The 23720-nt window shown below is 42.8% G+C and overlaps 1 protein-coding gene across 2 annotated transcripts; it reads left to right on the plus strand.

Annotated features, from left to right (window-relative positions):
* The first annotated feature begins 277 nt into the window (after nucleotides 1-277).
* On the plus strand, nucleotides 278-23720 carry acap1 (ArfGAP with coiled-coil, ankyrin repeat and PH domains 1). Of its 2 annotated transcripts, XM_083937365.1 has the most exons (24): nucleotides 278-815; nucleotides 4320-4377; nucleotides 8988-9107; nucleotides 9348-9401; nucleotides 9591-9649; nucleotides 10306-10489; nucleotides 11614-11658; nucleotides 11784-11879; nucleotides 14537-14611; nucleotides 14691-14803; nucleotides 14990-15041; nucleotides 15160-15260; nucleotides 15505-15616; nucleotides 15955-16163; nucleotides 16256-16325; nucleotides 16512-16606; nucleotides 18707-18900; nucleotides 19155-19199; nucleotides 19417-19607; nucleotides 19703-19812; nucleotides 21706-21816; nucleotides 21910-21971; nucleotides 22601-22647; nucleotides 22975-23720. In XM_083937365.1, exons 1-23 carry the CDS (start codon nucleotides 763-765, stop codon nucleotides 22642-22644), a joined length of 2253 nt encoding a protein of 750 aa, XP_083793491.1. In that variant the 5' UTR covers nucleotides 278-762; the 3' UTR covers nucleotides 22645-22647; nucleotides 22975-23720. The 2 variants fall into 2 exon arrangements, with proteins under 2 accessions (XP_083793491.1, XP_083793490.1); XM_083937364.1 differs by lacking the exon at nucleotides 22601-22647.

Raw genomic sequence — 23720 nt, forward strand, 5'->3', positions numbered from 1 at the left:
AGAGTAAGAATGCAGAAAATGAAAGAACACATTTTCATATGATCCACCAAGCTCTAACCTTTAGTCTCTTTTAGTCTAACCTCTCGTTTTGAGCAGTTTCCTACTTCAAAACCACAATTTGCCATGAGTAAGAAACCCGGAAACAGTGAGTGAGACGGGGGTTGGACCTCATGTGTGGAGAGAGAGAGAGAGAGAGAGAGAGAGAGAGAGAGAGAGAGAGAGAGAGAGAGAGAGAGAGAGAGAGAGAGAGAGAGAGAGAGAGAGAGAGAGAGAGAGACGACTCTCTTGGGAGGACATCCTGATCTGATGTGATCTTATTCATTCTGGTATATCGATGCGTGTTGATCAATAAGGATATTTTCTGCCCCGAGGAAACTTTGTGCGCTCCTTCCTTGCCGGATACCATGGTAATAACGCATCTGACATCTCCCTGCCTCCATTCATGAGCGGTGACAAGTCGTCTTGTTTCTCGGATGTGCGACAGAGGAGCGCAGATCAGGCACTCGGTGTCCCCTTCAAGAGACACACAGAGGGAGAGAAGCTGAACAGGACGAGCTGCGGGAGGAATACAAATTATACTTTGTGAAAGAGGAAAAAAAAGAAGAAAAACGTCCGACAAGAAGAATGAGTGGAGCTGCCGGCGTGGAGCCTTGAAAACCGAAGAAGAGCTGTCTTTTGTCGGGTCGGTGGGGGGGTCTGCTGTCCGCTTCTCCGGCTCCGAACAGGCTTCAGAGAAATAAAGTGTTTTATATAAACGCAGGGATGACTGTCAAGCTGGACTTTGAGGAGTGCTTGAAGGACTCTCCGCGCTTCAGGTAAGAGATACACCTGTGCTTTAGTGCTGGTAGTCAGTTGAAAAAAAAGGAAAAAGGTCTTGACTCCCAGCTGCAAAAAGAAATTAAATAGATCTTTTAAAAAGGTGCATAAGCCCCATTTTACCATTACAAAAATAACATCTACCTTAATTCTAGTCATTTTTTAAGCTCAATATTGCAATAACCTCATGTTTCAGAGTCCAAAAAGTACCTATCAATAAGTCAATTTGAACTGCTGATGCTCACAATGATGTGAGTCCCTCTGGGTCTGAGGTCAAACCATGTCGTGTATGTTAGGGGGGGTCAGTATAAAGGACGAGGCCAGCAGGGCTGAAAACACTGATCTCAGGTCTGATTTTTGCTGCTCTGTGCTGCATTTTGATGTGTCACTGAAACACAGGAAGCTGATATATCACAGCCCCATTGTCACTCCACATATTTCATTAAAAACATCAATAATTTGGCTGGGTGCCCTAGAGCAAGGCAGGAAACCTCCTCACTGCTTGGAGCACCTGTCGGAGCCCTCCCTTTACTATGACATTCCCCCATTAAATGCATGTGTATAGCTGCTGTTTACATGTGTGTGCAGTGTGTATGTAATCAAGAGTGAATAAAGTGTGACTCCTTCTTTCAATCAAGTATCAAGTGATACTGATAGATGGGCCACTTGAGCTCAATACGAGCCTATAAAACCGCATTAAACGCTCCCAACTATGCTGTCAGTGTTGCTCTACTGCATGTCAAACAATCTTCTTTCAACACAGCGAAGCATCTGGTGTAATCAAAGGGGAAGTGTCACTAAATTGGTTTTGCAAGCAGCTCAAGAGAGAGTTTGGCAGAGCTTGGGTGTGCCCTGAATCGTCGTTGGCATCCTGCCTGAGTCACAGCGGCTGGTGTCGTCTCTTCCAGCTGATTTGGCATATTTCAAATGGGCCTCTCTGCCTCTCCCTCTCTCTGTTGCCCGCCTTGAGTTTGTGAGGCTTGCACAGTGGTGGAAAGTTTGAGCCGTGGCAGCTGCAGCGAGGTCCAGTGCCAGGCTGAGAGCAGTGGAGGAAAGAACAAGGAGGGGGGGGAAGGGGAAGGAAAGTTATCTCGCGTATAAACACAGTTAATCAAACTGATAAGCAGAGAATGTGAGGGAAGACAGGACGAAAAAAGATACAACGAGACACTCAAATGTGCTGCCTCCTGTTACTAGGTAACGGTGAGGTGGGAGGGCAACAGGAAGTGAGGCGAGATGTGCTGAGGTTATCAACAGGAGAGACAGGAAGTGGGTTTTCTGTGGGGAGAAACTCAGCTCTGTCTTAATTTGCTTTCTTACTCTGTGCAAAAAAAAAAGAAGAAATGTGACACCAAGTCAGAGAGAAATGAAAAGGATGTGCCATTGAAGGAGTTTTCTCTCTCCTCTTCTTTCTTTTCTTACTTGTCATTTGGTCCTATTTCAAGAGTTCGTGACCTCAGACTTTTGATTCAAACATCCCCGCACTAACAAACACAGCAAACACAAACAGTTACTGTGTGTGTCCAGGCCATCCTCTCGTCTCTCTGCGCTCAGTCTCGCCTCTTTTTTTCCTTCCTCTCTTTCTTTCTGTCTCTCTGTATCTCTGTACTGTTGGTGGAAGGCAGCGGAAACCACACGCTTGAGCTGCTGGTATGAGAAAAGACGAGAGGGAGAAAGAGATAATGACTGTTGCACCAAAAGAATGACAAGCTAGCCGTGCACGGAGACGCTTAATGTGCATGTCTGTGAAAGATCTGTGAGAATGGCAGCGCTTGTGCTCAAAACGTTATGGGTATAAATCCATTACTGAGCAAGAAGCGTACTGGATATCTGCTTTTGAAGTCTGAGTACTTGCTAGACGGCCTTTCTGCAAGTCTACGCAACATCTCCACAGTCTAAGCTGTGCTCAAACACACATAAATGATATTTTAATTTTGAAATCCTGCTCAGAAACGCCTCAGGTTTCTAAAAAATACCAATAATGGTGTGGTGGATTACAATGAAGTGGAAAAATGCAGCCATGAATGCAGAGTGTTGTTTGTATTGGTATTTGAAATGGTACTGGGGCAAATTGAGGTCAGATGTTTTTGTCATTATGAAAAAATAAATTAAGCGTGAAAAGCTCAAATTTTTGAAAATGAAAGTTAAAGGGGCAGGCATTCATTTGAACTTTATTTCTGCAGCAAAACCAACAAAAGTGTGAACAAGGTTGAATTGAACTAGAGTGAAAATATTCAAATTAAATACTTTTCATGCCCATTTTATTTTAGCTAAGCTGTTCTTTCTTCATGGTTGAAGATTGATACTAAAGAGAGCTGCGACTAATAGTCATTTTCCTTACTGATCGATTTGTTGATCATATTTTCAATCCACTGATTGATTGGTTGAGTTTATTTAGCGGGGACAGTGCACGATAATGAACACTGCTGTAAATGAGCCACAGTTAGCCACGTGTTTATCTGTAGTCCCTGCACAGATGGATAGTAGTCACCCTAAAAAAGAATATAAGATTATATCAGATTAGAGTTGTTTAAAGCCCAGCACAAATAATAGTTTGTGAAGATGTCTTTATCCTACACTGATAGCTACAAATGGGGGCGGTAGTAGCTCAGTCCATAGGTGACTGGGCTGGGAACCGGAGGGTTGCTGGTTTGAGTCCCTGTGTGGACCATGAATGGAGTGTGAGGTGCAAGTTCATCTCCTGGGCACTGCCGAGGTGCTGTTGAGCAAGGCACCGAACCCCCAACTGCTCTGGGCGCCGGTCACTGGCAGCCCCCTCGCTCTAACATCTCTCCATTGGTTGCATGTATAGGTCCTGTCTCAATATGTGTGTGTATTACGGGTCTGTGTGTGTGTAAAATGAAAAAATAATAGAGTGAAAATTTAATTTCCCCATTCGCGGGACTAATAAAGGAATTCTTCTTCTTCAAATGAAAACGTGCAGCACAAAGCACAATACACAGCATCCAAAGCAAGAAAAGTTTGCCCTGTTTTCGACTAAAATTAATCTACTATGAACATTATTGTGGATTTATTTCCCGTGGATTGACTAATCAATTGTATAACTAACTAGGGTTGGGAGATAATTCGATATGAACAGTTATCGGCTTTTAATGGAGTCATATTGTGATGAAATCATATATCGAGATATTGCGATACACAATTACATCATCAAAATTGATCGTAACAAGCACATACTAACTCAGGCGTTACCGTGTGGTTATTCATACACGCTATTTATATACTGAATTACCAGAAAACATGCTACACTTTGATATTAATTGTTATAGAGATATGAAATTATGAGGATAAAAGATTTTGGCCATATTGTTAACAGATTACTTCAGCACCACCTTCAACCTTTCACTTGATTTTAACAACTGTCGCACGTGATTTACACGGGAATATTAGCACACACGCATACTGTGAGTTAATACACAGCGTAGCGACCTTTGACCCTGAGTTGTTGTGTGTGAATTTCTGTGTATTTGTGTTTGTTTCAGAGCTGAAATCGAAGTGGTCCAAAGCGATGTGAGCGAACTCGAGACACGATTAGAAAAGGTGAGAAACATGCGCCCACACACACTTTTATAATATCATACTGAGTCACTGCTCTACTTTCAAAAATGTTCCCTTCCACACACACACACACACACACACAGGCACACACACACACACATCTAAAAAACACAAGAGGAAAAGTTCATCACAGCAAAATATGTCCATCTAAAAGTCTTATTCTTCTTTTTATAATAAAGGGTAGGGGAAAGCCACCCCCCCCCACACACACACACACACACACACACACACACACACACAGTGAAGTGAGAGGTGGGCGGTGGTAGCTGAGGTATTTTTCACCTGACAGTGAGCAGGAAGTAGCTGCAGGTGCTGCTTCCCCATCGTATTGTCCTACAACAGAGAGAACTAGTTGGTTCTGCTTCGATACGATACACCATATTCCCTATTTGCGCGTTTACCGTTCATACGTGTTACAGTTTCAGATCTATTCATCTGACAGGGCGGTCACATGTTGCGTTTCTGTTCCTGGATCAAAAACCAAAGAAACATGGAAATATACTAGTGCTAGATAAAGCTCTTGGTCCATTTAACTTTCCCTGCAAAGCATCATGAGTGATATGCGTGTGTCAGCAGGGAGATGCAGTGATTTAGAAAAAGAAAACTTGACTAACTGGGTTCAGACCCCTCAGGCAGCTTTATCTGCTCTGTCAGTGTCCTTGAGCAGAAATAACTCACCAGCTCCAGGGTTGCTGAACTCTGACCTCCTTCACAGGGTTCCTACACATTTTCCATTTCAAATTTCCAGACCTCTCAGAGGATTTTTCACTCAATATTAAACGTCTGAATACCAATTGTTAGACGCGTATTATGTAAATAAATGGTTTTAAAATTCATCTTTTAACACGTATGTCAAATTCTCATTATGTTGCCAAATAATTACAAGACATTTTTACCTACTTATTGTTGTTCATATAAGTGAATGAACTCCAAACCGAGAAATGTTCAAAGCACAGCATTTTATTCACACTAAATGCTAAAAGAGTGAAATGAATAACTGTGAACCTGTAACTCTACAGACAGGAACAGTAGAGACGAACAATTCACCAGGAACTACAGAAAACATGAGTCTGTGCTTCATTGGCTTTAGATGGAGTAAACATACTATAAATGAATAAAATAAGGATACAAATAAATAAATTATAAATAAAATTCAATAAATGAGAATTGCAGTCTCAAGGCGAACGGTAACCATGGTAACTTGACACCAATCTACAGCCAGCTTGATTAGTTTCATTTAATCTACAGGTCGGCTGTGTTGCGTTACTAAACTTGTTTTGATTTGTATCTATTAACATATTTGATTTCAGAAAGTGAGATAATAGTCTGGAAACAACACAAACTCTTTCCCATACTGCGTAGAAACAAACACATTAAAAAAATGTTAATTCATTTGATTAAAATGTTTCATTTTTCACATTTTTATTGTGAGAAGTGATCCCGTAATGTTTTTCTATTCCGTCACCATGCAACATGCGGCTACATGCCTGAGAAATAGACTTTTGGATGAACGTCTGCTTATTGCCAGAAACTGAATTATATTACAGCAGGTCTACTGTTTCCAAAGTCCCTACAATCCAGTACATTTTTAGACCATGGTGGAAGAAGTGGTCAGTAAAGGTATTACCACAATGTAAAGACCCACATATAAAATGTTCAATATGTTACTTAAGTAAAAGTGTTATGAGCAAAATGTGCTTAAAGTATGAAAAGACAAAATATTGTCTGAATTATTGGATTGGTATTACTTTGTATGATCATTGTATACATTTAGACAGAGCTACTTTAAAATAGATGTTTTTACATTCTGCTTGGTTGCTTAATCTTCAGCAACATGTCATGTATAAAGTCGCATAAAAATGAAATAGTCAGGTAAAGTATTTCCACTACCTTGCTGCTGTGAAAAGGACCATATCAGATCAGTCAGTATCAGTGTCAAATGTTTGATAAGCTCAAATAAACTGTAGTGTTTTTTTAAGTACATTCACATTCACATCCACACACTGTGCTGGGAATAACAAGGTCATCAAACTCAATGCAGCGACAAATACAAAGGTGTAAAAGCTGCTTGACACTAACAGCTGCAGCGAAGCTAAACAGTGACGGAGATGTCAAGTGTATGTCGATGGAGCTGACATTTGCGGGAGAGCGTCCTCTGTGGCCGTAAGTGGCGAGTACAAGATGATAGTAAATGCAAGAGGAAAGGTCCTTAAGAAATGTCAGCGACGCACTAATAACACGACAACCCATGAGCCACTGCACACAGGGCTGGTAAGTCTCGCCCTTTCCGGCAGAGCAGCTGGGACTTCAACTCCGAAATAAAATGACATCGGTGTCTATGGAAATGGAAGAACTATTTTCTGGTCTCAGTCATTATATGTCCTGGTTTACATATGTGATGTTAGCACTGTCGCCTCACAGCGAGAAGGTTTCAGGTTCGCATCCCGGCCTGGACCTTTCTGTGTGGAGTTTGCATGTTCTCCCCGTGTCTGCGTGGGTTTTCTCCGGGTACTCCGGTTTCCATACACGTGTTAGGTTAAATGATGACTCTAAATTGCCCTTAGGTGTGAATGGTTGTCCGTCTCTGTACGTCTCTATGTGCCCTGTGATAGACTGGCGTCCTGTTCAGGGTGTACCCTGCCTCATGCCCGATGTCAGCTGGGATCGTCTCCAGCCCCCCCGCGACCCCGACCCCGGGATAAGCGGTTGAAGATGAATGAATGAATGAATGATGTTTGTGGAATTAAATGATATTTTTTCCTGTAAGGGGTTGACATTTGATGGTAGGATTGTTCAGTGAAAGGCTCTGGAAAAAGCATAAATAGAAAGACCACATTTCATGTCCCACATGTGACGTCACGCCATCACGCTTTCCCTCCTCCTCTTCTCAAGTCTCAGTGCTGCTGCTGCGTCTTCTGCCGAGATTACGATCAAGATGCCAGTGTGTTTTGTGCCAGAATGTCCACATGTCCGGAGCTGAGGTCCCATGGGCTCTACACCAGAGCTTCTTTTTAACACAACTTTTCATTTGAAACAGAAATAATGAGCTAATTCCTCCTTTAAAAGTACATAATATCACCTTAATCACAGTCTACTCAGTGAGTGGAAACACCTGTAGTGATAGACCAATATTATCGGCCGATATTTATGTTTTTTAGCTGCATCGGTATCGGCCGATGCAGGCTGCTGCGTTCGCCGATAGTTTTTTCCCGGCTTTATTTAGAGACAGGCGTCCACAGGAAGCTCCGTGTTGCTGGAGACGCCTTTTTTAAGTTCAATAAATGTTCCTTTTTTTTTTTAAATTGAGACATGTAACATTTGTTATCTTCATTGTGTAATTTTAATGATGTAAATTGAGGGAGCAAAAGTAGTATCGGCTCTAAATATCGGCTCAAGAAAGAAAAAATCTATACGGTCATCCCTATTTCCTAGACAGCAGTTATGTGTATTTATCCTTTTATTTTGCTCAAGTCAAGTTTAACATATTTGGAGGTAATAACTTTTATTTGATGATTTCAGCTCATTGTTTATGGCGTAACTGTCCGTACTTTTACTGTTTTGGTGCACCTATGGTCGTTCACTGTAACGTTGCGCTACAAACGGCTAACTAACGGAAGCTAACGTTAGCCTTGTTAGCGGCTAACTTAGCGGATATAGTGGAGCATTTAGCACCTAAAGAGATAGATATTTTCCTCAGGAGTTGGTAAATTACAAAAAAGAGTTTAAAGAATGGCTAATATTGGACTTACATTTGTCAGGTGGCCAGAAACATGACTCAAAATATGCTAATGTTGCTCCGTGTCTGCTGGACCGTTAGCTTATTAACGATAGCCGGAACAACCATATAAGGTAGTGAGCCATTGATGTGTCTACGGGTTGTTGTTGTTGTTGCTGCTGCTGTTGTTGTTGTTGTTGTTTTATTTATTATTGCAGCAAGTACAACTGTATTAAATTACTTCTTTAAATAAAAAAATCAAAGTATACAGTAGCTGCCATGTGATGTTATATGTGTCAAATATAAACTATAACTAAACTATGTATTATATTATATATTACAGTATATCGATTAAAGTATAAAGGAAACAAAGAAAAACAACTTGATTTTTTTTGTAAAATTAATTCATTGGTGATTTTTCTGAAATGTTTACAAGGAATTTGCCTTGGTGTTTAATGTGCACAGTAATTCAAAATAAAGAAACAATAAGCGAAGTACTGTAAACAAGAACATAAATAGAAAAATGACCATAAGACATGAAAAGATACTGTAACATGATACACTGTGGACAGGTTAATTGAATATAGATTTATAAAACCCAGTATTTAAACTATAAATCCAGCCTGTAAATCCAGTAATGGTGTTTGTCTGCAGTGTAACAGCAACTGGAGGTTGTATTCAGAATGCACAGTGATTACACTCTACTGGAATAAACCTCCAACTCTCGCTGTTTCATTGCTTTAATGTGCACAATAACTCAGTATGTTTTAAGTATTCATGGTACGGATAATGACCGGTCGGTAGTAACCTCAAGTGTCTCTTTGTCTGAGTATTCAGGGGGAATTTGACTGTGGGGGTGCGTGTTTGTGTCACCCAGCTTGTGAAACAATGCCAGGCCATGCTGGAGGCAGGCAGAGTCTACTGCCAGACCAGCAAGAGCTTCGTCAACGGCCTCCGGGATCTGGGACACCACTGCTCCGGGGACAAGACGATGGAGGTGAGAGGAGCACAGCGTCATACCACTCATGTTCTGTCATTTTCCCGCTCACATAATGTCACATTTACTGCAAAGTGGTGGCTTATTGGCTTATTTTGTGCACGCTTGCGTTGCTTTTCTTTTTACACAACGTGGAAACAAACTACGAAACAAAGATGGTTGTTATAGATAAGAAACATGGCGTTGCTAAGTTAAGATTTGCTGAAACGCAGAGTCTAATCAAAAGTGTCCCTCCTGCAGGAGTGTTTGGACAAATTTTCCAAAAAGCTGTCCGTCATCTTGGAGGCACAGGAGGTGAGTCTCACCGTCCGTCTGTCTTCGCCTTTCACTTACAGTCTTTGCACCAGCGTCTCCATTCCAGTGCCGGCCGCTTATCAGCTGCAGTATGTGGTCTGAAAAGGCTGCAGCACACTGTCGAACACACTCGACATTTAACGGTTCTCTGTCCTCACTGTGATGGATGTGTCTCTGTCTCCTTTTCAGGAAGTGATTGAGACCACACAGAAGTCGGTCAAGACACGTCTGCAGACCTTTGTCAAAGAGTGAGTGAGACCCTTTTTCTTTTTAATCTAATCTTTTTGATGCACTCAGCCACCTTCTACGGGCTGAGTCACTCCCCCCTGCATGCCTGCCAATCATTAGTACATGCATTAAAAAGATATTAGAGGATTAGGCTCCTTCATTTGCCTTCTCCATGTACTTTGTCTTGCAGTCTGTTCTTATTAGTGGGAATGATACGGTGGATTAGATGAGAGAGGCTGTCTCGTAGACAATAGGGATTTTTTAGCCGGTGACATATTTTGAATGGGATTTAGCCCCTCTGAGTTTACATCTTTCACTATCCCCCTTCAGATTCCATCATGCAGAACTCCAAATTAAGTGTTGAATCCTCAAAACAATAGCTAACTTATGGTAAATGGACTTGTCCTTATATAGCGCCCTTCTAATCTTCTGACTACTCAAGGCGCTTTCACAGTGTTTGTCACATTCACACAGACATTCACACTGATGGCAGTGGACATCTACTTACCATCTAATCTAATCATTCACACCACATTTACATAGCAATTCAGGGTTCAGTGTCTTGCCCAAGGACACTTCGACATGTGTACCGGGGGAGATGGGGATCGAACCACCAATCTCTCGAGTGGAGGACGATCCACTCTTCCCCTTTTTCTTCTTTCCCTTCGTCTCTCAGGGACGTTCGGCGGTTCAAGGACGTGCGTAAGGAGTTTGAGCGAAGCAGCGAGTGCCTGGAGGGGGCGCTGGTGAGGAACGCCCAGGCGCCACGGGGGAAACAACACGAAGTGGAGGAGGCGAGCAATGCTCTGCTCAACGCACGCAGGACCTTTCGGTCTGGGGCCCTGGATTACGTCCTGGAGGTGAGAAAGACTGCTGGATGACTAAAGAATACATTTTTACTTTATGCACGTTCAGTTCAATTCAGTTTTATTTACAGCGCCAAATCATAACAAAAGTTATCTCAGGGTACTTTACGTATGAAGTAGGTCAAGACCACACTTTATGACTTATTCATAATTTACAGAGCCCCAACAATTCCCCATGAGGAGCAACAAATCGCACATCTTTAACAATAATATTAATAATTATTATAGTTATTATAAACAGTAGTAATCCAGCAATCTTGTGCATTTAGTTTAATCACCTTTATTTTATTGTGGACTGGATGGTAGAAGTAGAAGAATGCTGCTGTTTTCGTTGGTATATTTAATTTTTTTAATATTATTTTTTTATTTATTCTGCATATTTTGTTGCTTTTATGTAGAGCCTGACTAATATTGGATCTTTGAAACCAATACTGAAGTTTGAGTGGGAAAATTCACAGATTGCTCACATGACGGCCGATATAGAGTAGTTAGTATAGCACCAACATGACTCTACAAAGGTATTCAGAAAGCTTCTTTCACAATCAAATATCTTCATTAAAGAGTATTTTACATTATTATTACACTTCTAGAAATGACAGTGAGAAACTGAAAGAATAACTATGAATAAAAGAGCTAAATAAACATCAGGACTGTGTTCAAACCACTGATGACCGACCAAGGGGCATCAGACGGACTCTGTTCTCTCATCTGGATGATCTGGACTTCGGACTCGTACACGCATCAGCATGTGCAGGAGGCAAAGCCAGGCGTCTTAACAACTTTGCACAGCAAGGAGGTCAGAAGTAGAGTCAGAATCTTCATAATCCAGAGGATTTCACTTCAACTCACACTCGACTGAGAGCAAACAAACATACCAGTCCCCGGAGACAGGTTCAGAGTTAAAAACCAGTCAGTTAACTGGAGCGACCAGGAACCAAAACAGCCCAGTAAGACACACAACAGCACGTCTAATTACAGTCCGGCTTCTGCTGTTTTGAATGATAACAGGTTTGCCTCGGGGCTTTTCTCCAGATTTGCGGTTGTGGCTCCCAGAAATGTAAGTGGCCGTTCTGGAAACCTGAACATTGTCTCACACCGCTGCTTCCTTTTTGTTTCAGATTAACGTCATTGAGGCCAAGAAGAAGACAGACATTCTGAAGGCAGTGAGTTCACGCTGACTTATTTTAAAGTTCAATTTGTTGCTTTTGTAAATCTGTCTCCATCTCCATCTTTTTAAAATGTATTTATGGAAGAGTTCTTCTCAATGCTTCCTCGTGCTTCCTGTCAGATGGTGTCACTGATGGAGGCCCAGGCTCAGCTCTTCCAACTCGGTCACCAGTCTCTCTCCGAGCTGGACGAGTATCGACAAAAGCTGAATGAAGAGGTAAGTGCTTTTTAACGCCTCATTCAACTTAGACATTACTGTGTCGCCAAGGATTTCCCAGAGATTCTCTATGGGGTTTAGATCTGGACTATCTAGACAGCGGATATACAATACAATACAACATAACAATATTTCAGAATAAATTAAGTATTAATAACGTGTTCTCTAATTTTGATCTCCAGTGTATTTGGCTAAGTGATTGAGAATGGCCACACACTTGATGTCATTCATCAGTGATGATTGGGAATTCATTTTAAATGCAAATGAGTCTCTGATAATATCTGAGATTATTTCCTGTGGAGGTTTGATGAGCAGGTCTCTGTATTGTATCTTCAGCTCAGCATTATACACATAACATGACACAATGCACATTTCTTATATTGGAAGGAAGAAAGGGGAAAGTTTTAGCTGGACACAATTTCTCTGAATAGCACAAGTTGAAATTGAATTTTTATTGTTTGGAACTGAATTGCAACACACTTTCAACTGAATGTGACGTTATAATTAGAATGTAGTTGCTCTGAAACTTTATTCTGTCTTCACTGAAAACCGTACTTCCACATTCAGTCTTCGCAATTTGATTTCCGTTTATTAAGACACTTCCACTCGTTGAGAAAGAGCGATCAGGTGCAGATACACAGAACTCCGGCCTTTGCACGTTTATTAGACCACAAAGAAGAGAGAAGAAGGAGCTAGTGCACCCTGTGGCCCCTCCGCCTCACTTATGTAGGAGACAACTTTGGCGTGATGAGATGGACCTTCAGTTAGCAGCTGGTGCTACTCAAATCCAGCAAGTGCAAACACCAGTGCCAGGGATCGCAGCGCTGGGTCCAACCTGTGTTAACGGCAGCAACAGAACCTTCGTGGATGGGGAGTAAGAGCCAAACTTCCTGTTGCTGTTGTCACACAGGTGAGACCCAGCGCAGAGGTGCTACAGCTGCTAACTGAAGGCTGTGTTTCTGCCACTCTGGGGTTAATCCAACAAACAAGCTATTAAAACAACAGTTCTGTGAATCTGCACTCTGGTGTCTGCATGTCTGTGTCTCTCAGTACACTGAATTTGCATTGTGAGAAGTGAATATGGAAGTGTATAGAGAGTTTACTTTTCAGTGAGGACCGAATGCAGTTTCAGATCCTCAATTCAAAACAAACAAACAATTCACTAAAAGGTTATTCCATTTATTTTAATTTATTGTTTGCACAATTTAAAAACATAGATAGAAATTACAAAAAATGAGAAATGATGAACTGCAGGAAGAGGGGAAAAAAAACCCAGAGGGCTTATTTAAATCCTCCACCATAAAACAATTCACAAAGTTATTGAGATTTCAAAATACTCAAAATGCAGTAATAGAAGTGAAAGAAAGCCTAGAACAAAATATGTTTGATAGCAACAATGATAACATTGGCGTTTTTTATTGAGAAATAAAAAGAATAAGAATTATTCAAATGAAACAGACGGAGAGTTAAAGAGAAGATGAACACACGCAGAAATAAATATTCAAAAAGACTTAGAGCAAGATGTTGGTAAGACATGATGAATGTGAACTGCAGCAGCTTGGGTCCAATAAACCGCACGCTGCCTTTAATCACAAGTTGCATCAGGCGAGTTCTTGGCGTCTTTCTAAGGGGGCGGGGCCCAGAAGTCACAAGATGACATCACACTTCCATCGTGACAGGAAAAAGTGAGCAACAACAGGAAATATTTCACATGGTTGTGTGTGTGTGTGTGTCTCTGTGTGTGTCTGTGTGTGTGTGTGTGTGTGTGTGTGTGTGTGTTAGTTCCTGCTCTCTGACTGTCTAAACTGGGAAAAACATTTTTTTTGCACCATCAACCTTGAGCATCAACAGGATTATCTGAGAGTGTTGTCTAAATGAAAATAAAACAGGAAATGAATGTGTCAGCGTTCACCGGCCGTATCCACCCGCACCAACGCTTTTCCAGTTTCAACAGGAAGTCATTGCAACGAGAATAAGCAGACGAGAGAGAGAGAGAGAGAGAGAAATTGAAGAATAATACACTGAACGCACTGCAGCAGTTTGACACAGGATGCAGGAAGAAGTTCAACACTTCCTAATCCCTGTTTCCCGAAGAGCAAAAAAACGCAGGAGTGATGACCTACCCCGAACTTGTCGATGTCTCTCCACTTCTGTCCTCCTCACAGAGACAAATATGTTGTAGAGGGAAAAGGGAGAAAGTTGTCCAAGTACAGTGAATAGACAGAAAAGAGAGACAAATACATTAATCAAACGCCATGCGATACTTTCCACAGCTTTTCATCACAATTGTAAACTTAATATTTTCATTTTATCTCTAAAACTCTTCTCTGGTTTTACCCATTTCCCCTTTTTTAAGCCTCACCAAATGCATTTAAACTCACACTTTTTTGCGCTGGTATTATTAAGAATGTCTATAGATTATATTTAATAAAGGATTGGTTAATAAAAAGTGTTTATAGCTCAAATAAGTGTCTGTTTCACTTCGCAGACCTAAACTGCAAATCAGTGAATGTATCAGAAAGCTTAATTGATTATACATTAGAGCTTTTTAAAACTCTTGCTGCTGAGTGATTATAAGTGGAATAAAGTGCATCATTAAAAAAAAATCAATATTTTTGTCTGGGGAATAACCTCTGTGTCAATTTCTGCATTAATAGCACACTCAGTTCGTCCTTAACTCTGCCCGAGAGAAGAGAGACATGGAGCAAAGACACGCAGCAATCAAGAAAAAGGTAAAACATTTACAAATACATTACAATTAAAGGCACGCTTTTACATATTGCGTATAAATCTTTACTTTAATATCTACAGGACGTGTCCTATGACGACTCCATCATGGATTTCAACACAGACGCAGCCAACGGGATCGCCATGGAGGGATACCTCTACAAGAGAGCCAGCAACGCCTTCAAGACCTGGAGCAGGTAAAAGTTCACCCACGAAATGCCTCACACAGAACAGCTGCACTGTCTTTTGTGTTGTTTTTTCTCCCTAAAAGGATTCAAATTTACAAAATGTGCACTGTGTGGGTGTCCATTATTTGTTTATACCCTTCTAAAGGCTTCATCCTTTACTTTTTGACCTTTTCATATATTCTCTTTCCTCCCGAGGCGTTGGTTTTCAATTCAGAAAAATCAGCTGGTGTATCAGAAGAAATTCAAGGTATGTCTCAGATTTAGTGTCACTGTTTTTTTGTTTTTTTTTAGAAATGAACACAAATGTGTTTTCACAACTGTGCACGGTCTGACCTGCATGTTTTTCCTGTCTGCGTCTCTCTCAGGACCAGCCCACAGTTGTGGTGGAGGACTTGCGTCTTTGCACAGTAAAGCCCAGCGCCGAAAACGAGAGGCGGTTCTGCTTTGAAGTGGTCTCGCCATCAAAGTAAGTGTGTGTGTGTGTGTGTTTGTGTGTGTGTGTGTGTGTGTGTGTGTGTGTGTGTGTGTGTGTGTGTGTGCAAACATGTTTGTGCATTCATGCATACGTGGAGTTAAACGTCTGTGGTGAATTCTCATCAGTGTTAAGTGTGTGGAGTAGAGCGTCCTGCAAAGGGGGGATGACGAGAATTTGTCCACGTCAATTTCGTGTGTGTGTGTGTGTGTGCGCGTGTGTGTGCATGTGTGTGTAGGTGTTGTTTGTTGCAGGCAGACTCGGAACGACAGCAGCAGGCGTGGATCACCGCCGTCCAAAACAGCATCGCCTCTGCTTTTCAGGAGCACAGAGAGGACCCACACAGCCCGGTAAGAACACACACACACACACACACACACACACACACATTCACGCATCATTTTCTATATCTGCACTTGTCAGTGGGAGTTTAATCCGAGAAGATACAGAGGAAGTTGTGTGCCTTTGTGCGTCTCCTCATTCCTGTGTGTGTGTGTGTGTGTGTGTGTGTGTGTGTGTGTGTGTGTGTGTGTGTGTGTGTGTGTGTGTGTGTGTGTGTGTGTGTGTGTGTGTGTGTGTGTGTGTGTGTGTGTGTGTGTGTGTGTGTGTGTGTGTGTGTGTGTGTGTGTGTGTGTGTGTGTGTGTGTGTGTGTGTGTGTGTGTGTGTGTGTGTGTGTGTGGTTATCAGAGACAGCGGTGCAGCTCAGTGTCATCGAATTTGGGAGGAGGGGGAGGAGGAGGAGGAGAGGATCAGGAGAACAAGAGCTGCAAGGCCCTGGAGAAGGTCCAGGCAATACCAGGGAACAAGCAGTGCTGTGACTGCGGGGAGCCCGGTCCTGACTGGGCCTCAATTAACCTGGGCATCACGCTTTGCATCACATGCTCAGGAATACACAGGTACACACACACATATTCATACACATATCCACACGCACTTCTACAAACACTTGGCTTGAAACTTGAGAATTAATGGTTTCCTCCTCCAACAGGAGCCTGGGAGTCCATTTCTCCAAAGTGCGCTCCCTCACTCTGGACTCCTGGGAGCCAGAGCTCATTAAGGTAATTTTACCTTTTTTACCGTAGCAGCTACACGACCTCATTATTGCATTTTCCGTGTTACCAAGGAGCTCCACTGAGTATTATGCCATGAATTACGCAATCGTTGACGTTCACTAAACTCTCCAAATAAAGCAACTAGCACTGAAATAATTGTTTTTCTTGTTTGTTTTTTTTTGCCCTCTTTAGTTGATGTGTGAATTAGGAAACACAGTGATCAACAGGATCTACGAGGCCCGGATAGACGAGATCACCATCAAGAAGCCCCACCCGTCCAGTCCCAGGTACAAACTTATCCCCGTATGTGTGCATGTTAAGGGGAAAGGAATTAGCGCAACACCACATTTCATACGTCTGGAAAATCTTGCTGAAGGAAAATCAAATCTGATGTGAAAGAAAACAATCAAAAGAATCATGTGGAATTAAATTACACACACATCAGTTCAGTCATTTTATAAAGGTTGAACAACAGAAGCAAACTCGACTGATTGTATCCACAGTATGTCCTGAGTAAGGGAGAAAGCCCTGAAGAATCCCAATAGGGGAGAGTTTTGAAAAAGACCCAAATATACTGTATGCATTCACCTATTCATTCTTTTTAAGTTCAGCCATCCATGAGGAACTCGGAGTAGAGCTGCTGCTCCTTAGCGTTGAAAGGAGCCAGTTGAGGTGGTTCGGGCATCTAGTAAGGATGCGCCTCCCTAGGGAGGTGTTCCAGGCACGTCCAGCTGGGAGGAGGCCCCGGGGAAGACCCAGGACTAGGTGGAGAGATTATATCTCCACACTGGCCTGGGAACGCCTCGGGATCCCCCAGTTAGAGCTGGTTAATGTGGCCCGGGAAAGGGAAGTTTGGGGTCCCCAACTAGAGCTGCTGCCCCAGCGACCCGACCCTGGATAAGCGGATGAAGATGAGATGAGATGAGATGAGATGAGAAGATTAGGGAAAGAAAATAACCTTCAGATATCACCATGAAAATCGCTGAGTGGATTACTTACATCAAGACAAACAAAAAATGTATTACAAGTTATTTAAAGTAGTTTGTTCACAAGGGCAAACGGGGCATAATCTAATTATGTCCGTGCTCATTTTCATAAATATCACAACAGATCTAAACATTGGGTAAAGCAGGTGAAAATGTCTGGTTGACAAATAACAGTAAAATACTTTATATTAAGGTCTGGATGGAACCCATTTAGTCTTCCCATGAGGATTAGTACATGGAGGCAGGAAGAAATACTTTTCTAAACTTTCCCCTCTTGGAATTCTTCTGTCTTTTTTCCCTCAGGACATATTGAGGATACAAAACCAGTCGAGTTTGCTTCTGTTGCAATCTGTTCAACGTCGACTCCTATTTTGTCCTAAAATGACTGAACTACATTTATAGCCGTTTACATCATTGTTTGTTTCTTAAGTGTTTAAATGATGTATTAAAGTAAGTCCTGTTTGGTCGTCCTTAATACAACGACAGCACACACCTGTGCCGCAAACATGTCTTTGAACTAACTTCTTTCCAAGCGATAAAGATTTTCCAGCATCATTCATCAAGCTGTTGATCCAACATGACATGTTAGTGTCTCTGCGAAAAGCACCCAGCAGAAATAAAGAGCTCTTCGTCTCCTCCTGCTGTCATATCCACGGCACTACAGAAAGGTTTAATTCTGCCTCGTTGTGCAACGATTGAAGACTAACTTGCCACATGTCTGAGAAGACGAGACAGTGCTGAGGAGACCAGTGGTTCCAGCCGCTGGGCTTTTAAAAAAAAAAGCACAGTCTGCAGACATCTATGTTGGGTACAGATGATTGTATCATCTGGCTAAAACTATTTTTTGACTTCCTCTTTTTCTCCCTGTTGTATCGCAGCAGACAGGAAGTGCCACAGGTACAAGATACACATGATTAAAGTTGTGACTAAAGTGTCCTCCGGAAACCGCATGCTTTTTTTTTTTTTTATGCAGCGTGAGCTTTCAGTCTTGTCTTGTCTATCTTTACCTTTTGGATGATTCCTTTTTATTTTTTTCCTCATAGCACACAGCTGAGGAACATGGATGTTACTTTTGTTTTAAAGCCTGAGACAGATTTCATTTGTGCTGTAATTAAATGGCAAAGAAACAGGGGAGCACTTTGAGTCCTAAGCTCTTTTTTTACTGAATTTATAACTTAATCCAAAGACCCTGAGCCCTGGGACATGTGTGAAGCATTCTTGTCTCACAGCTGCACAAGCAAGTTGTGCTCTCAAGCTGAGAACGAGTAAAACCAGAAACGTACTGACGAGTACAGTTCTGCATGATGCCTTTTTCTTTTGTTTTGTGTGAGAGAAGATTACTGAAGAAATGAATGAATTCCCTCCATCTTATTCTTTCTTTCTACTATTTCTGTCCCTCAGAGGAGATAAAGAGTCGTGGATCCGATCGAAGTACGTGGAAAAGAAGTTCATCCAAAAGCTGCCGGAGACGAGAGGGAACCCCCTGCTGAGGCGATCCAGCGGCAGGAGGAACCGAGCGGGCACACAGGACCGGACCGCGCAGCGACCGCCGCTCAAACCCAAACCGAACCGAGCCACTCTGCCTCGGGTCACAGGTAAACACAGAGTGACCGGGATCAGGACTGACGCATGGAAACCAGCGGGCATCATCACTCTTCTTACTCCTGCTGATCCACACACTCACACAAACCCAAAATTGGTGATCCAGCAGAAGTTGATAATCCTAGGCTGCTGAATTGTGTGTGTGTGTGTGTGTGTGTGTGTGTGTGTGTGTGTGTGTGTGTGTGTGTGTTGTTGCAGTCAGCAGGATTAAACCAGTAACCGTGGCACTCTTTCTCTCTTCCCTCAGGGCTGAGCCCAAGTGACCTTGTTCAAAAGAACAATACACACAAAGGTGAGATAAAACATGCACACACACACACACACACACACTTGCTGATACATACAGTACATCTGACCTGACAACGACAAGTTTGCACGATGTGCTGATCGTGGGCTGTCCGACTAGAAAACCTTAAACTCTTTAAACTTAAAAAAGGAACGGTGAGATGTGTCAAAGCTTCCTTTTCCGTTTGACAAGAAAGAAAAGTTAACTCTCTGTCCCCGTTCAGATGTTGAAGCAGAAGAAGAAGAAGAAGAAGAAGAGGATCTGAGCGGACTTCACCCCGGGGCGCTGCTGTACCGCTCTGCAGCCCTGCAGAACTTCCCCGTCATGGCCGACGCTTTGGCCCACGGAGCCAACGTCAGCTGGGTCAACGTGGCCGAGGAGTCCAGCACGCCGCTGATGCAGGCCGTCTCAGCGGTGAGGAGAGCGTTAACATTAAAATTGAATTGGATGTTGACATTGATGATCCCCAGAGGATGAATTATGATGACTTTGACCCGTTTCCTTACCAGAATGACCTGGCAGCCTGCGAGTTTCTGCTGCAGAACGGCGCTAACGTCAACCAGGCCGACAGTAACGGGAGAGGGCCGCTTCACCACGCCACCATCCTGGGTCACACCGGGTAGGACACGCTGTCACACACACACGAGCAGTCCCATTTCATAGAAAAACCACCCGCGCACTGACAAACTGAGTGTGTTTAAAAGGCGACACAATGGGACAAAGAGTGTATGTTTCATCAGTACGTGTAGAGACATCAATACGTCATCAGACTAATGACTGATCCCATAAATAAGAATAAAGTAAAAATCCAAATCAGACACTGACACAGGTCGGTTTCTCAGGCAGAAATGCAAGTGCAGAAAAACAAACGGATGAATGAAAATCTATTTAAGCTTTCCGGCAGAGCGCCCAGAACCATTAACGCAGCTAAGTCGATTCACCCCGTTTGCCCAGAGGACATTCCTGTGTTGTGTTACATTGGAAATCTCAGCACAAAGGAAGTGATTAATTACAATAAAGTACAAAAAGAGTCTCATAAAAACGAGGTAAAAAGCATCGCAGATCTGTCAAACACTTCATTTCAAAGCAGCACAAAGTCGCCCATTGTGGCTTTACAGCAACATTTCTATTAAGTGGTCTTTTCCAAATGGAGCTGGTTTTTTATTTGGCAAACAGAGGGAGATAACATGAAGTCCATTATTTCAGTACCTGTGCTGCTTATCAGAGAGTCGGGTCAGAATCTCTCTTATCTCATCTGGCCACATTTCTGCCGTGGAGCAGGATTTGTCGTCATTTAAGAGCTCGCTTTATTTTCACATTCAAGAACAGGGATTGCAAGAGAACAAGAGCCCTCTGCGACCAAATACTCACAAGAACTAATAAACCACAGGAACAAAACTAGGAACTAAAGGTCAGCTTCAGGCTTTCCTGTTTGCATTTCCAATTAATGCGAAGAACCGTGAAAATTAGGCAAATTTGTCCAAAGATGAATTAAAAAGAAATTCACACACACACATGATGAAACAAAATCAAATTGCCATCGTGTTGTTATTACTATTTAATTCACAAATGCTTGGATGTAATGAACGGATGCAGAACAGACATCCAGAGGGGACAAAATTAGTAGGGATCGACCGATGTGGATTTTGGATCATCAGCCTTAGCCGATGACCGATATGGTCTGCCGATTTTCTTGAGCAGATATTATTTTGTACATGATGAACGCTAACACAAATTAATATTCAACTACGTATAAAACAGATCTCTCATCATTAAAGCTCTTCTTAAGGGGGGGTTGTGCTCTGATATCACTGCGATGGTAAGGGAACTCTGCCCACGCTCTAAGTCGGGAGAGAGGGAGAGAAACACACACACACACGTCCAAACCTCCAGCTCCATGGCCGCTAAATAAAATTCCTTCAACACTGCACAGAACCTCGGAACAACGTCGGCGTTACTTAATCCTGTGACCAGTGTTCATAACAGCTACCGTATGAATACATACATATACACAATGGCAGCAGTTTTATACACAAGGCATTCAGCATTCCTGTTTACCATTTGGCATCCGCGTTGCCACTTTCAAAGTGTATGCCAATATTTCAGCTACATTGAACAGTTAAAAGATACTATGAAAGATTAAACCACTCTATTAGTGCGGGAGGGGCTCTGCACGGTCTGCAAATGAACTGCAGCGTCTCCAGCTGCACGGAGAACGCAGCAGCCCGCATCGGCCGATACCGATACATGAAAAAATTCAAATATCGTCCGATAATATCGGTCTATCACTTAAAATTAGGAGGGAAAATGAACTATGGTGGAGAAACCTTTAAACCGTAGTTCCTCCATTTGCAACCCTGGTGAAGTTCCTGGTCTCCTGAAAGGGTTCCTGGGCCTCTGGAAAAGTCTCTGGCTACAGTAAGCAGGGGTTACCTGGCATGCACGCGCGCACACACACAAACACACACACACAAACTCTCACACACTTTATGCGTCTCTTTGCTTTCTCCAGGTTGGTTTGCCTCTTCTTGAAGCGAGGGGCAGACTACAACGCCAGAGACAAGAACCAGAAAGACCCCATAACTATCGCCGTGGACACCGCCAACGCTGACATCGTCACACTGTGAGTACCTGAGACATGGAAAAAAAGCTCCTCTGTGACGATGCAAAGCAGAACAGCAGCTTCTCTAACTGTGCTTTTTCTCCTTTTCTTTAGGCTGCGGATCGCCAAAATGAACAAGGAGATGAGGGAGATGGACGGAGCGTTCGGCCAACCAGGTCACTCAGGGGGGAAGGGATCTGGGGGAGGTGGGCGGGCCCACAGCAGGAAGAGCCTCCAGGCTATAAAGAACCATATAAGTGGCTGGGCTCTGGGGGGGCAAAATGATTAGTGGGGCTAGAAAGCAGCACAGGACAAGAAACGGGATGTTTTCGGTCTTAAGCTAAAAGCGAAAAAGGCGTTTTTTATGGCAGCTCTGTGTGGAGGTAGCATGTTCTCCCCATGTGCGTGTGGGTTTCCTCCGGGTGATCCGGTTTCTTCCCACCAGCAACAAAAAAACCCAACATGTATCTGGTGTTTACGTGGGTTTCCTCCGGGTGATCCGGTTTCCTCGCACCACTGCCAAAAAAACATGGGCGCTGGTTTGCGTCAGGAAGGGCAAATCAGAGTTCCAGTATAGCAACTAGATGGATCCGTAGCGGCGAAGAAGAAAGTCCATTCTTTCATGATTGTCCTTTATTGGCTGTTTGTCCAAGTTTCTTGTGTATTGAATCACTCATGAAGGAATGGAAACATGAAGCTTTTGTCTGCTTGAAACAACTGCTGGTCAGTATTTCACCTGCTTTATCACTGTGTGTCTTCGTTGTGTGTGTGTGTGCCTTTGCCTTCTTCCCGCTGAGATGTCCAGCTCGTCTCAACTGCTTGTGCAGTGTGCCACCTACTGCAAACTGAGAGGTAAAGTGCATGTGCATGCCCCTGATGTGTGTTTATTTGTTCAGTTGCATGCTTCTTGCTTTAGGGCTACAAGTCTTAATGTGTTCAGGAAATAGTCTGTGGAGTTACGGTCATTAAAAACTCAATGTGTCCTCTCCAAAAGGATGATGATGTATGTTGTGGTTCAAACCAGATGGGCCTCATTAGAAGAAAAGCAGTCATTTAAACCCAGAAAGGATGGCATTCATTTGAAAATTGATCCTTAAATTTAACAGCTTTTAAGCGTTTAGTAAAAACTGTCAAGCTTTAAGGCTCATGTTTTCTTCTCGGGTCTTTTTTTTTCCCCAGGTGATGAAACGTACCAGGACATCTTCAGAGACTTTTCCCACATGGCCTCAAACAACCCCGAGAAGCTCAAACGCCGCAGTGCAGACCCCAAAACTTAACCGGCTGTTGCCTTCCCCCCCACCGCTGTACAATGCCACATTCCACATTTTGCTTTCAAACATAAACAGAACAACATGCCGGTATCCAACTCACAGGCATGCAGACACACATTTGCCCTGGCTACCTGCCACATGTTCAGTCATAGCTCAGCTGGTGTTGACTTCAGAGGGGGTGAACGCTTCAAACAGTGAATTCTTTGTGCGAACACGTCAGTCCAGAACAATTGCGTGCAAGTGGGAACACAGGAACAGCTTTATGAGACCAGCGTGAGACGTGCAGCAGAGGGTAACACCATCACTCTGCCGAGACATCTTAATTAACCTTTGCGTGGCAAGGTGGTTCAGTGGTTAGCACTGTTGCCTCACAGAAATAAGGTTCGATCCCTCGATATGGGGCGTATTCTTCCCGTTTTAGCGTGGGTTTCCTCCGGGTGAGACGATTCCCACTAACAAAATGAGAATAAATAATGAACTTAAAGAGCTGTTTTTATATCCCTCCTCTTTTCTACTGAATTGTTGCATTCGGAAAGCGAGTGTTTGTTAGAAATGGATGTAATTGTTGCAAAGAGACGAATTTTCCTCAAATTGTAATGTAAACAGATTTTGTATTTGTATCCTTTTATAAACACAGGTCAAGTGTTTTGTTAA

The sequence above is a fragment of the Echiichthys vipera genome (genome assembly GCF_963691815.1).
Source record: "Echiichthys vipera genome assembly, chromosome: 22".
NCBI classification, from domain to species: domain Eukaryota; kingdom Metazoa; phylum Chordata; class Actinopteri; order Perciformes; family Trachinidae; genus Echiichthys; species Echiichthys vipera.